Raw genomic sequence first — 15531 nt, forward strand, 5'->3', positions numbered from 1 at the left:
TCCACCCTAGACCATCTCTTCCCTTAATACTCATCTCTATTTCTCCAAATTACTAGTCAAATTCTAAGGTGCTTCCTCATTTGATTTGCTGGAGTAGAACATATTTGTGGGGTATGGAGGGAGTAAGAGTGAAGTAAGGATATTTGCAATTTAACCTAGTATCTGTGCATTTCATTAATCCTTCCTCCATCAACCACTTAACCTTTATGGGCGTTCTTATTGCCTCTCATTGTATTGATTTCTGTCCATTTCTCCAATTTAGTGAGATCATGCAGTATTTTAAACCTGTCTTCCACTGCATAACTAGGTTTAGCTGGGGGGTAATTGACATCAATTTAAAGAATGAAAAATTAAGCTGAATATCTGGGCAAAACTTCCTAATGGTGAGATCTGCTAGAATGCATCGCTATCTCTCCGTGGGATTGGTGGCCGTTCCATTAGCATGCACATTAAACCACACCGAAGGAATATAAGATTATAGATTGGACAGAACACTGAAGTAAGAGGGGAAGACGAGCTGCAAAGCTTTGCAGCTTTCCTCCTATGGCTACATCATTCTGGGCTTGTCCCACTCCCTCCTCATACCACCCACCAGCTCTCTGAGGATGTGCTGATCCTGCAATATCAACTAATTATGGGATGGAAGCAATGTGGTATTCCCTCCAATACTACTGCAACCTCTGTTGTGGTGGTGGGAGTGTCATGGTAGCTATGAGACTTTCTCAAGGCCCATGGAGCAGTTTTCTCACCCCTCTTTACTATCTCCTGGCAAGCTGTGGGAACATACATTTCAGATCTGTTGTGATAAGAAAAGAAACCATAGTTTTACACTAGAAGAGGGTAGATTTAAATTAGATATAAGGAACAAATGTTTGATTTTGAGCAGGGTGAAACACTGCAGGTTCTCAGAGAGGTGATGAATGCTCCATTCCTGGAAACATACAAGGCAAGATGGGGGAGGGCTCAGAGCAACACGGCCCAGTTGAAGCTGTCCCTCCTCACTGCGGAAGGGTTGGACTAGATGGCTTTGAAAGGTCCCTTCCACCCCAAACTATGCTGTGATTCTAGGAAGAAAGCCAGAACACTCTACAAACCCTTGAGCTGGGTAGCAGAGCCCACGATGGTGATGTGTGCTGGAAGGATCCTCTCTCCCCAGTCTGGAAGCAGCCAGGATAAGACAACACACGTGAGATCATAAAGCTGTCATCTACCCCGCAATATCTGACTTTGGCACAGTCCTTTTCAATGGCATCCACCAGTTCAGTTATCGTCCTTCACTTCCTAAAGAAATTACTATCTGATTGACTTTCCGAGCACAATGTTTGAAAACTGATTGCAGAAAGAAGTTGGGTTTTGCTAAGGCACAGATCAGATACAGGAGAATGAAGGCTTCTGCTTAAAATACACTGCTGACTCTTAGGTTTGGGAGAGAGAAGTCTGAGCAGAAACAAGCGAGGTCTTTACACACCTTGATGAAATAGTTTAATTGCAGGAATTGCCAGAAAGAAAGCTCCTCCTCTCCACTTTTAATGGAGAGATACTCTCATTTACAAGGGGGAAAAAAAAAAAGAAGCCTATTTTCATCTGAAGTTGTTACTACCAGCAACCACTTTTTATTAAAAGACGACTTCTGTCAGGTCCTGAAAAAGGGAAACATCTTTTTCAGCAACAAAACCCAATATATTTATTTCAAAAGCCAAGTAGGCTGGAATGCATTTTGTTTGGTGGAGGAGGCAACCTTTTTTCTTTCATGTTCTTGAAATTCATCTGCCATGAATAAGCAGATTAAAAAAAAAAAATTCCCTCTAATAAAATTTTGAAAGAAACATTTCCACCAGCTCTGCTCAGTTAGCAGCAGGGAAAAATGGCTCAGAAATGGCTCAATTTCACAGCTGCTCCCCTGAATTTTTCTGAGAGCTGAGAGACCAAGGAGAAGACTTGCCAATTTCTGATTTTCCCTTAAGAAAGAAATTAACAGATTATTGTGTAGCAATGGGGATGTTCATGGGACAAAGGGCTGACTGCAGACTCCACACTGGTCAAGAAGAAGAGAAATAATTTTCTCCATGGCAGGAGACTCAAGCTACAAATTTGTCAGATAACGAGTAGCCAGAGGCTGATACAAAAGACTAATTCTCTTAGTAAAACCCTTGGAGAGTTTCCCAATATGAGTCCAAGACTGGCAAGCTGCTGGAGGAGACGGGAAGAAAATGCAGCCATCTCATGGGGACACTGCCTCTGAATTTCTTCATTGTGTTTTTTCTATATGGCACTTTTTGTAATTCCCTCTGGCTAGAACCATTGAAATGAAACTTATTGATTGAAATTCTGATCCTATTGATTTTACACATGAGATTTGTGCAAGTATGAAAGAGCAGGAACTGCTCTGTAACCGCACCCAGCTCCATTTATTCCCTGCTGAACACATGCTGTAGGCTTGCTTGTCCATCTCAGTCCCCTGAGCTTCCAGAAATAAATTACCCAAAATTCAAATAATACTGCACCTATTAACTCACAAATGTGTAGTAAATATAACTGGTCCTTGAATACACTGAGTTACCTTTTGCTTTCTTTTGTCTGATTTTCTTTCATACCCCCTCTTTACCTCGTTAACAGCATGTCCTGTTTTTCCCTTTTGTTTCAGAGATCAGGAGGGAAAATGGGAAGAACATGTTCTGTGAGGAAGAAGGGATGGGAAACAGCACTGGGAGGAGATGATGGCTGCCTGGAAGGGAAGTGCCTGTGACTTCATGCTTAAAATACTCTAAGTGCTACTAGAAATGCTATTTCTACCCCTAAGGAAACGGTCCTGGATGTGGGATCTGGTGAACTCAGGACAACAGGTAACACAATCACAGAGGAGGCAGCGACCAGAGGTCCCAAGTGGAAAACCCACACAGTGTAAGCACTTGGTCACCCACACCCAACAGCGGGAACAGCAGCCCCCTGCCTTCCCGAGGCCTGTGGGACAGCCCTGCATTTCCTTCCCACAGCACAGAGATGTTCTGTCAGCCTCGTGTAGTTGGGTGCTTTTTGGCAGAGAGGTGGAGTGGCTTTTAGAGGCAAAATCAGCAGCCTCAGCATTCACATCTACTTCTGAACAACCAAATCTTTGCAGATTTCTTGTTTACTGAAGTGGTGGGTGTCCTTTCCATGGATCAGGTAGCAATCCTTGATTATCCTCATTTTAGTTTGATGCATTTTACCTCGCTCTGCTCAATACTTCTTTCCTCTCTAGATCTTTTTATAGCTAGATTGTCACATATCAATCAATGTTATGGATTAAAGCTGAGTATATTGTGACTTGTCTGGGCCTGTAGGAAAGCATTTTAAACAAAGTTCTATTTATTTTATTTTCCTTGTTGACACTTGTTTTCTTCTCTCTTTTCCAACCTTGTGCAATGGCAAAGCCTGCCAGGAAAATTGTGGGATTTTTCACTAGAATTCTTAAATCACTGTTAGATGTCATGGAATGGTTATGAAAAGAAGGCAGGTCATCTGGTGAGGTCTGCGACCGCACTGCAGCACAAAAAACCCAAACCATCTGTTAATTACACTGATGGAAAACATAATCCAGCATGGTGGTGAAACCTGATGCTTTGCACGGAGCATGTAAACGATTCACGTTGCAAGTGTTGATCAAAGTGCCTGAACTGTGAGGAGCTCCCAAAGGGCTCCTCGCAGGTCAGGTCCCAACCACGGCATTGTGGGGTGGGGGCAGGAGCTGTGGGGGACCCTCAGGGCACGTGGGGAGCCAGGGTGCCCACAGTGGCCGGGGCAGTGCCCAGGGGAGCCAGTGCCCACATACACGCACTGCCATCACATCCCCTGTCAGCTCTGCACTGCACGATTCCTACAGAATCGTAGGATGGCCTGAGATGGAAGCGACCCACAAGGATCATCGAGTCCAACTCCTAGCCCTGAACAGGACATCCCCAAGAGTCACACCATGTGCCTGAGAGCCTTCACAAAACGCTTCTGGAAATCTGCCAGGCTTGGAGCTGTGATCACTGCCCTGGGGAACCTGTTCCAGTGCTCAAGCACGCTCTGGGTGAAGAACCCTTTCCTAATACCCAACCTAATCCCCCCCGGCACAACTCCAGCCGTTCTCTCTGGTCCTGTCACAGCAAGAAGAGATCGGGGCTGCCCCTCCGCTGCCCCTCCCGAGGAAGCCGCAGCCCACGATGAGCTCTGCCCTCAGTCTCTTCTCCAGGCGGAACAAGCCAAGAGCCCTCAGCCGCTCCTCGTACGGCTTCCCCTTCGGACCTCCACCACGGCAGACCCCAGCTCTGAGTCGCCGGGAACGGGGGGCAGCAGCCCAAGCCTGTCCCGTCCGGGGAAAGGCGCCGGAGCCCGGGCGAGGGGACGGGCACCGGGGCCGCGGCCCCGCTCCGTGCCGAGCGGGCGGCCCCGCCGCGGGCAGGGGGCGCGGGCCCCGCGCCGGGTGGGGCGGCCCCGAGCATGCGCGAGCCGCGCGCGTCACGGGCGAGGCCGGCGGGAGCGCGCAGCCAGGCGCGCGCCCGCGCTCCCTCCTCCCTCCCGCCCGCCCGCCCGCCCGCCGCCGCTCCCGCGCCTCCATTCGGCTCCGCCGCCGCCCGCCGAGGAGGGGACAGCGACAGTCGGGAGCACGGGAGAGGGACGCACCCTCCCCCGCCGCCAACCCGCTTCCTCCTCCTTCTCCTCCACCTCCTCCCCCGCCTCCGCCTCCGCCTCCGCCTCCCGGCCGGGAAGAGCTCGCCGTGCCCGCTGCAGCCCCGCTGGATGCACTGAGCGCTCGGGCGCGGGGAGAGAGGGGCAGGAGGGAGCCGGGAGCCCCGCCGCGGAGGCGCTGCGCTACCCGGAGCCTCACGGCCATTTGCTTTAATTCTTTTATTGCCCCCCGGCCGCCTCCTCCTCTCTGCTCGCGGGAGCCAGCCGAGGCGGCGGGGGCTGCATCCCCCCTCCCCCCCCTTTTTTTTTTCATTTTTTTTTTTTAAATTTTCATCGCCGCCATGGGATGTACCCTGAGTGCTGAGGAAAGAGCCGCCCTGGAGCGGAGCAAGGCCATCGAGAAGAACCTGAAGGAGGACGGGATCAGCGCGGCCAAAGACGTGAAACTACTCCTGCTCGGTGAGAACCTGCCGGTCGCCCCCCCATCGCCCCCTTCCTCCTCCTCTTCCTTCTCTCCCGTGCTTATCCCACCTCATCTCTCTTCCAACAGGAGCCGGAGAGTCGGGAAAAAGCACCATCGTGAAGCAAATGAAGTAAGTCCCGCGGGGGGAGCGAGTGAGCGGCGGTGCGGGGCGGGAGAGCGGGGCGGGGGCTCGCGGAGGTGAGCGAGGGCCGCGGGCGCCATGTTTACCTGAGGGGACCGCGCAGGCACAGCGCGGCGCGGCCGCCGCCGCTCCCGGCGCTGTCCAGGGCCCGGGTGCTGAAGCGGCGCCCCGCGGCCTCGCCCCCGGCGGCGGTGCAGCGAGGCCGGCAGCCCACCTTCCCCTCGGCGCAGATGTCCCCGCGAAGCGAACCGCTGTCAGTTAAGCTTAATGTCGGGGTGTTATATGCCGGCTCTGCGGATTTAAACCAAGGCTCCCTATCACTGAAAGCCCCTTTTATTGAGCTTGTACCTTCTTTTAATTAATGAACGACGAGCTTGGCCGCTCATCTCATTCAAACCTCTCCTGCTCTGGGATCCGAGTCTCCCTATGGTACTCGGCGCTGCTCCTCGCTGAGGCTTCCCACACCCTTTTCCTGTGTTTAATTAGATGTAACCGTGTAATAAACAGCAGTGAAGAGCCCCACCGCAAGGTCTCTTCCAAGCATCCCCGTGGCTCGTGTAAATGCACCCCGTAGGAAAGCAGGTTCAGGGAAGGCTAATAGAGATGGAGGTACACCGGTGGTGCGACTATTCTCCCCCACCCATTTTTAAAATAAAATAAAATACAATGAAATATCCCGTCCTCCCACCGCTACAAACATGACGGGCTGGTTGGAGGCGGGCGCCATCACGGAACGAGCCTGGGCGCTGGTTCAGGGTCTGGATTTCAGCTGGGAGCGGTTGCCGCTTTGCGATGCTGGTGGTTGCAGAGGGATCCGTGGCTGGGAGGGGCTCCCCCGGGAGCGGGGTTGCTTAGCGAGGGGCAGAGGCTCGGAGATGGGTGTGGATGGGACGCGGAGCGGGGCGCGGGTCCCGGCGCGGGGAGCCGGGGCTGCGCCGGCCGACGGGCGGCTCCCGGCGCGGCGTTCAGGCGGTTCGCGCTGGACAGCGCCCGTGGGGCCCCTCCGGCACCGCGCTCGGCTGCCTCCGGAGGGGCCGCGGGAAGCCTAAGGGGCTCCGAAATAAGCAGAGGGGCCCATGCCCGTCGCAAGCTGCAGCCCTGAGCCCCCATAGCCGCCCCGGGTGTGCGTGTGTGTGTGTGTGTGAATGTGGGTGTGCGTGTGAATGTGTGTGTGAGTGTGTGTGTGTATGAGTGTGTGTGCGTGTGAATGTGTGTGTGAGAGTGTGTGTGTATGACTGTTTGTGCGTGTGAATGTGTGTGTGTGAGTGTGTGTGTGTGTGAATGTGGGTGTGCATGTGCGCGTGCATGTGCGTGCACCACCAGGGCAGATCTGGGCCTTCAGCCCAGCTTCCCTCCAGGCAGGGTGCTTAGCTTAGCAGGTGACCCGGATATTTCTGTATCAACTCCGTGGCCGCTGTGCCCACCCCTCGGGGGTTCAATGAAACCATCATCCCTGCCTGAGGCAGTGCTTTTCCCAAGGCGCTGCGGGGCTGGGAGGTCTCATTGTGAGGAGACTCGCCTCTAGTGCACAGTGGTGTCCGTGGCTTTCCCCATTGATGTTTGTTTACCCTACTTCTGTAGAGGCTCTGATTATCCCCTTTCACTGTTTGAAAGGGGGATTTTCCCCCTTTTGCCCCCACAGTTTGATTTGGGTCTGGGGTGTGGTAGGTTTGGTTTGCTCTTGTTTGTGTGCAGAAGGTGGATCAGGAGACATGTCACTGCAGATGAACACCAATAAATTATTTAATCTCTAGGAATTGCTTCTGCAGAAGCATGCTGGAATGGCGGGCGATGGGTTCTGGTGAAAGGGAGAGGCTGTAGGAACTACAACAGCAGAGTACACATGTTGAGCCCATAGGCAGGAGGGCAGGCAGTGACCACACTGGCTGCACAATAAGCATACAATCACTTTTATTTTCCAAAGAGCAGAGCTCTTGTTTTTTGAAGCGAATCACATCAAGATAATAACCTGTTTGCTGGCCTAGATTGGTATATTGAGGACTGAAATACACCCGTTTTGTGTGTGTGTGTGTGTGTGTATATATGTAGATATGTACGTGCATTTCATTAGAATTCTCAAAGTAAAGCATGCTAGGCTTGCAGCTTTGTACCTAACCTGAAAACATCAAAGAAGCTGCTGTGGTGGATGGGCTTGTAGTGTTGGAAATGGGGAGGCATCTGTGAGAGTGGAAACTCCAGTGAAGTGTGCGGAGGCTGGGGTGGGGACAGCGGTGTTGCCATGAGCACGGCAGCAGCATCTGGAGAGAGGCGCGCAGCCGCGGGTGCCGGGGAGAGCGATGTGCAGGCAGCAACGCGGGGAAACTAGCATTGCTGAAAATTAATTTAAATATAATGTAGGCATTAGCATTTCACCTGGTCAAGCTCCATTAGACAGCCTTGCTGAGAACCTAATGAATTCTTAATAAAGATTAAATCGCATGTTCATTAGATTTTGATGAAAGAGTGCTATTTTTTTTAATACTGTATTATTGGTGTGCTTCTAGATAATAAATCTCATCCTCACGAATGGCTAAAGCAGCTTCACACTTGGATATTGCCTTGAAAACAAGCACAGGAATTTATAGACAGATTGGAGCATGCTAAGACAAAGGAACAGAGAGCAGACATTGTTACATAGGACTAAAAGAGGTTACACACTGCCCAGTTAATCCTTGAAATCTTAGGTAGCAGGAGAAGTAGAAATTACAGTAATTTGAGAGTGTAGCCAAGATGTAGATAAGGATTTGTAAATGTAATTCAGGATTTTTTAGTGAAATATTTGGAGATACCTTTTAGCTGGTGAGTGGGGGGTTATGGAGCAAAAATGAGGTACTGGTGAATGACAGAGATGTGGAACTGGAGTCTGGAATGTACATCTCAAACAGTGGCAGCACACGCTAGGAATGACACTTTTCTTAGCACCCATGGTTGTTTTGACACCCTTCAACCTTGCTCTTTGACTACTCCACCTTGGCTGATTAATTTTGATGTATTTTTTCACAACCAGTCCCACAGTCCAGATGCTTTTACCCATGCTTCAAAATGAAGGGTCAGAGCCAAGCTAGTCAGAGGAACAGTTCTGAAAGGCATGGTTGTGCCATGCAAGCCAATGAGACTCCGGAGTGTGCCACAGCATTCAGAATCAGGCTGCGTCCAGATTCTGTTTTCACTCAGCTTAATCTAAAAACCATCTGTAACCAAGCAAAGCTGGGGCTTTCCTTTAAAATGCAAGCTAGAAGGTGAGACTTACTGGACAAGAGAAATTTATCTTCCACTCACACCACCCTATCTCAGTAAATCCACAATGTAGGAGTGCAATGGATGTTAACATTTTTTAGATCTTATGTATTCAAGTAAATGCCGAGCACATGCAGAATTTGGAACTTAAAATCTTCTTTTTTGGAATATCTGGATTGTAGCATGAAATAGAGACTGATGTTGTTCTAGGATATTTTTGTGGGGACTTAAAACTCTGGTGAATGTGCTTGTTCATCAAAAGCCCCAGCAGAGCAGGACACTGAGCATATCTCCATCTCTTACTGCTTAGCAGGACACTTCAGTCCGTGACACGATCCAGCGGTGAGCAGGGTTGGACTGCTCGGGTGGGGACTCCATCCGCTGCCATCAGCACCAGGCTTCCAGGGAATTCAGTGTTTAATCGTGCTTACGCAGAGGGCTGAGTTAGCTGGCATGGCTTCAAAAACAAGGTCCTGCCGCCTACTCAGCAGCCACCGTTCTGGTTGGTGAGCCAGGGCAATATTTCACCTTCCCAAACGAGGGGTTAGCCAGAGGTGTGGCATTCCAGAGGAGACATGGCTTCAGCTGCCCACAGGAAAAATCTTGGGGCTTGGGTTTTGGTTTTGGAATTTGCTTTTGCAGAAGCAGCAGCTTCTGTCCCCTGCTGAGCTGGGCACAGAGAGCTGGGTCCAGCTCCCTTTCACAAGATGCCAGAGCTTCCAGCCCTGCCTGTCCTCCAGAGCAGCTATGTGCCTCTTCACCAGAAGTGCTGGCAGTAACTCAGTTGATAGGCTTCTCTGCTGTGCCAGTTTTCACAACATGTTTTTTATGTTAAGTGTTAGAAGGATGGAAATATACAATCAGGAGAAAAATACACTAGTGTGCAGTGTTTATCTTGAAATATCTACTGTCTTCTCCCCAACAGCCATCAGTCCCAACAGCCAGCTGATATATTGTTCTGACCTTTTTCAAAAAGCCCCTCAAAACAGCCCCAGGTTCTACTTGCTCTCTATGTAACCAAATTACTTATAATCTAATGAACTTCTTCAGTGAGAAGCAGTCCCCGCCCACTGGTTTTACAGCAATTTGATGCCAAATGCCATTGAAATGAAATGATGTGCTGTGAACACCCACTTCAGTGCTCTTTGCTGCATGTCTGTGTCTGAAATCTGTAGTGATTTCACGCTTGCAGCCCCTTCCCCCAGGAATACTTCACCCCACAGGGGCTAACAGCGCAGAGCTGCTTCGCCTCTGCAGCATCTTCCCAGGGACAGGGCTGCAAACTGTGTCTTCATGGTCTGTCCCACTCCCCAGCACAGCTCTTCTGCCCTCTGGCCCTGGGTGCAGAGCCCCACTCGGCTCTGCTTCCATCTGGGAACTGTTTGATCGTGGTGGGAGCTGGCAACCCAGAGGCACCAACCTCACCAGAGCACCAGGTCAGGCCGAGCCATCCTCATCCTTACTTTTCTCTGCTGTTTTCCAGGATTTCTGTAATTTAAAGCCCAAAGCAGGGCAGCGACAGGCTGCACCTGGGCTGTATTTGAGCTGGGTTTCAATAAGCAGGGGAAAGAGCTGCAGCCTAAGCAGGGGAAGGAGCTGAAGCCTTCCCGATGAAGTTGTGCCATTCTCCCAAGACCTGCCCCAGCACACTCTGCCATGGGTGTGGACGTGGCACACGGACCCAGCAGGAAGGAGGCTCCGGTGGGGCTGTTTTGGCAGTGGAACCTGCAGTGAAAGCAGTAGCAAACTGCCTGCTGGGGCAGCTCTGGGATGCTGGGATGGCAGCTGGGCAGTGTGTTACCCGCCCTGAGCAAGGCAGGGTCTCCTGCCAGGGTGTCAGAGATCATCCCAGTGAAGGCTGCTGTAGGAGGGGGCTCTTCCCTCACAACAACTTTTTTCCCCACCTTCACAGATGCTTTCTGGCATCTCTGGGTGCTGTGGGTGTCATGTTCCACAATTTGCAGTGGCACAGCACAGGGAGATTGCCCCTGAAACAGGCAAGAATAAGAGCTGGGAACAGAGGAGAGTAAGGCTGTTCATTGTGGCTTGTAGTTGCAAAGCGTAATCATGTTTTCAGCATTTATTTCCTTCCTCTTGGAATTTTTAATTGTGCCAAAACATTAACAACCATAGTTCCTTCTTTTATATTTAAAGTTCTTGTTACTAGACTGAGAGAGATTTCAGCGAAAAGCAGTAACAATATTAGGAGGCAAGATGGAATACATTTTGGGTTTGTGTTTTTTCTTTTTCCTTGACAGTTCTTAATTTGTTTCTTGTTTTAGGGACTCATAAAAGTAAAAATATCTTTCAGTGACAACAGTGAACTGCATAGCTTCTCCTCTTCCAACCCAGTTTTAAAACCTTAAAAGAAATTTGCCTGTCATATTCTGACATGACACATCTAGTCCTGTTGGAAATGTTTTAGCAATCTAATGAGATGAAAGCAGTTGTTTTAATGAGCTCAGAAAAAAGAGACAAATCTGCTGCACAAATGTAACCAGGGATCTGTTTTGTTTTATGGCTTGGCTAAACCAGAGGTTGTAAGAGACATTAGATTGACAAATGAATTAGGTAACAAATTAAAGAAGGTTGTGGTTTTCCTCTTCGGTCTGTCCTTTCCCATTTGTCTGGCATACAACTTCATACCTGATGTGATTTCTCCAGGGTGCTTACTTGTGGAATATGAGGGAGATAATCAAAATGGGCAAAGAATTAAAAAGGAGACAAATAATGGAGGTCAAGGCACTGTGTTGGCTCTTCTGTTTGGCCAGGTCAAGAGAAAGAGTGAAACGAAGAAGTGCTTCACTGATGGCCAAGGCAGAAGCAGGTTGCTGGAGAGTAAGAGCAGTCAGGAACATCTCACTCTCATAATTACCTAGTTTTCTTCAGTCCCCTCTCAGAGTTACAGCCTGCCTCTGCAAGTATCAAGCTCCCTTGGTTTCTCCTGGATCTGCAGGATACAAAATCACAAAGGAGTGTTGAAGCTGGTGGAAATGCAGCCAGAAAGCACAATGCAAGTGCAGGTCCAAGAGCTCAGTTTTGCAAACTCCTGCTCAGATAGTGAAGAAGGCAAAAAGCTTTTCTGATGAGGCAGCTGCCATCCCCAGTGCACAGACAGACCCATCCTCTACACTCTGAAGTCCGTGGTTACACCCTGAGTGCAGCTGAGTGTGAAAGATGGGATTTGGTCCTTTATTTATTACGTTGGTTTAAAGAGGAGCACCAGAAGGTAAGAATTGCCAAAACCTTACATTCAAGTGGCCAGGGTGTTTAAGAGTCTAGTCGTTTTTCCTGATGCTATTGCAAATCTCCTGATATTTGGGGGTTTGTGTAGAGCCTGAAATAATTTCTGTGGAGCCTGGACTCAGATGATGACTGGATCAGCTCTGGTTTCAGGTGGTCTTTGCTTAGATGTGTATTTTGTTTTTGAAAGAAAACTTCCAGCTCTCCTCACTTCAGAGAAAAGTTAAAAAATAAATTACCTTCTTCTAGCCTGAGTACTCAAGAATTGAGTATTCTCAAAATGTCAGTGAGGAGATCTAATACATCTCAATTGCTTGGTTACTTTTGAAGCCTGACACCTTTTAGCACTGGCAATATTGAAACCAACAACCTTGCTTATTTCAAATCAGTTTGAATGCTACTGACCCCAAATCCTCTCCTTGAGCTCACTGGACTTGGGGCCAAGTTCTTCCCACACTGAAGATGATAATCTGTTCAATCTGTAAGTTTTATGAGATGTGATGAATTTCAAATGTTTCTGTGGCACTTGGTGGGATCCTGGATGTTGCTAAGTTTCATTCACAAAACCAGGAAACAAAAGGGTCTGGAAGACATTGGCACATTAAACCTCCAGCCATTTTTCTTGCCTTATTTTTTTTTTTTTTTTTAATTCATAGAGAGAAATACTAATGATTTGTGCCATGTATTTTCTAATGCTGACAAAATGCTCTGCTTATGTAGAAATCCCCCTAAACCATTAATTGAATCATTCTCATTTTATTTTTAAAACCATTCAGGAAAATGACAGATGTAAGGGAGGTTGGAGGATTACAGTCCTGATTATAAGATGGTCTTAGGAATCTGCCTAAAATCAGAAAAGGCAAAAGGCTGGAAAATGTTACTGAGTAACACAAAGCAAAGGAACTGATGGTTTTCCAGTGCTGAGAAAAAAGGAGAAAAAAGGATTTTAATCCAAAACTCAGTCATTGTTCACTTACTGTGATATTAGAATAAAACTCTTGATGGAGGCATTTCTTAACTTACCAATAAAAATGCTTACTCTCCCCAGCTTTCACGTTAATTGAGAAAGAACTGAGGAGTGCCCTCAGAGGGGAGCCCTGGAAACTGTAGTGAGCTGACATCATGTCTATTTTCCAATTGCTAATCAATAAAGTTTTTGACATTGAAAGGGAAGGACTGGCAGGGCTGAAATTACTTTGGTTTTCTTTATTCTTGGGCATGTCCTGCTTTGCTTGGTCACCAAAAGTGATTTCAGTTCATCAGCAAACCTTTTATCTGAGTATAAAACCTGTAAGCTTAAAACAAAGGAGCTGGAATGCACCAGCTTGAGAGAGAGACAAGAGGGAGAGTAACAGAGGGTCCTCCTGCAATATAAAGAGTTTGGGCTGTTAATAACCCTCCTCTCCCCATCAGGCCCATCTGTGGGGTCTTGTGTCCTCAGGAGCCAAAGACAACTTATCATCTGTTCTATTTGTTACAGGATAACTTGTGCAGTCTTTCAGCAGAAATTCCACGGGTTCATGTTGCAGGAGCTGCTTATGGGAAAAGGTTGGGAGATGCTGATCCTAGTAAGTGCTTTGAGGTGTGATCTCTGACAAAGCCCAGAGCTCTTGACTGACCATTTAGGATTGAGGTGTTCCAGCAAAACTGGGAGCAGGTTTCAGCAGAAGCAGGATCCAATGCAGGTAGGAAATAGAGAGTTTGATAACAAGAAAAGGGATTTTCTTCTCTTTGGTATGTCAGGCTACGTAGTGTAGGAATGGGGAGATCCATGTTTCCACTGGGAGGCCACGAGGGATGTCTTCAGTTCAGTGGTTCAGCAGCCTTTCACTTGTCCAAGAGAAAATATTCTCTTTAGAGAATTCGTGACCCCAGTGTTACCCCTTGGCAGGGAGGCTGGCAATGGACATTTTGTCTCTGTGCACGTCCCTCCTCTGAAACACAACCCCCCAAGTGCTTAAAACAGTCTGAAAGGCAGAGCAGTGACTCATGCTTTGAGATTCCAGCAACTTCAGACTTGTATTAAATTCTCTTGTCTACAACAGCATAATCAACAGCAACTTGTACACACCATAACAGTCTGGTACAAGACTTGGAGTATTTCTGCATCAGCTGGAAATCATTACAGAAGGGAATAAGATGAGAATGGGCCTCTATTGAGGAAAATATCACTTAAATGATGAAAATGTGTACTACCTCCTGGCAGAATCGGGTGGTTTATCCTCACCCTCTTAGGGCTGATTGGAGTTAGTAGCTCTAGTTTGAAGGCATTAAGTAAAAGTGTATAGGAAAGGCTAAGTGCACAAAATGGACATTAAGCAGAACCATCTAGGTAACAAATGAGAAGTTTTATAGGTGGATTTCTAGAGCTGTGGTGTGTGCTATCTCACAGTGAAATAGAGATGTTTCCCCACTGCCAGTACAGTGCTTCTTATTCATTACAGCTGGACCTTGCTATAATCCAGCTCCTGCCTTTACAGCAAAGGAGGGAGAATATCTCATTTTGATGTCTCGCAATGAAATAGTCCCATGTATACATTTCTGGAGGAATTTTCTGTGGAACTGGTGCAGACCAGCTCTGGGGCTCTCCAAAATTCATGGTGAGATCTTAAAATTACTTCCAGGGCACCACAATGTGGATCTGCATGCCCTAATTTCAGAGTGCAATAGCTAAGGCTATGTGAATTTGTCATCCTCTCCTGTGCTTCTAAATGGTTGGCATGGCAGGGCACGTGCTCCTCCACAGCATGAAGGTTTCTGCTCAGCTTCATCCACAGGAGAGAAATACCATCCTCATAATGAGTTTTAAACGTAACACAATCAGCTTGGCTTCTTAAGTAGTGCAGAACTGAGTATTTGATTCAGTGCATTTTGGGAATCTGTTTTTATTTACTCACAGCCTCTTCACATCTATAAGCAGTGTGAAAGGGTGTTACAGCAGGGGTGGTTAGAGGGTGGTTTAGCTCATTGCAAATAAACCAGCTCTTTCCACTGGCCAAAGAGAGCTCTTACTACAGTGCCCTTGGGAGGAGAAGAGGAAATTGGTCACTCATTGCCAGGCTGGTGCACTGATACCCAGGCGACAGATGCTCCTTCCCAGGGTTAGGTGGGGACCCCATTTCACCTCCTCTAAGTTCTAAAATGGGCAGATTTATCATTGGAATGTCTGTATCACCACAGACACTGCAGAGCCTTTATCATCGCATTTTGTCAGTAACACCAGCACAAATCACTGGGATGAAAGAAAATTTTCGTGATGAACATACACCTCAGAAAGTCATCACAGTGTTCATTAATCACCAGTCACTCTTTGGTGATTAATTATTTAGCCAAATTGGAAAAAATTTTCCACATGAATGAGGAGATGTTTACTTAATAAAGCAGCAAGCTCCTAGAAGCATGCCCTTGTTTTCCTCAATTTAGCAGTAGGATAAATTTATATCCTCATGTCTTTACAGCTCAGGAAAAAAGCCATGTGCTGTATCAAGGTGCTGTATCAACTTGTTGCTGTTGGTTTCTGTCCAGCCAGTTCTTCAACAGGAAACCTGATGCTGCTCAGTGTGTGCATTTAAGAGGTTTGAATGGTAGATACACGAGCTGATGGTCATGCTTTGTTATCTGCATCTCTCTGCATGCCCTGAGCCCTTGTGAAACACTGGTAAGGAGGAACAGGAGAGTGTGGTGCCAAATCCCAGCTCCAGGGCTGGCATTTCTCCAGCACTGACTGATGGCATCAGGATCACATTAGAAAAGAGGAAGGGCCCCCAATACCTTCGTCCTGGCAACAGCCTTGTGC

General features: G+C 48.1%; 1 protein-coding gene across 2 annotated transcripts in view; it reads left to right on the forward strand.

Moving 5' to 3' along the window:
* The first annotated feature begins 4538 nt into the window (after positions 1-4538).
* Positions 4539-15531, forward strand: part of GNAO1 (G protein subunit alpha o1) — a 143068-nt gene continuing 132075 nt past the window's right edge. The window contains exons 1-2 of one of the 2 annotated variants that reach the window (XM_038148143.1): positions 4539-5109; positions 5201-5243. In XM_038148143.1, coding sequence (XP_038004071.1) covers positions 4992-5109; positions 5201-5243 — 161 coding nt within the window. In that variant the 5' untranslated portion in view covers positions 4539-4991. The remainder of the gene's footprint in view (positions 5110-5200; positions 5244-15531) is intronic. The other variant, XM_038148142.1, reaches the window with a different exon arrangement.

The sequence above is a fragment of the Motacilla alba genome, chromosome 11 (genome assembly GCF_015832195.1).
Source record: "Motacilla alba alba isolate MOTALB_02 chromosome 11, Motacilla_alba_V1.0_pri, whole genome shotgun sequence".
Taxonomy (NCBI): Eukaryota; Metazoa; Chordata; class Aves; order Passeriformes; family Motacillidae; genus Motacilla; species Motacilla alba.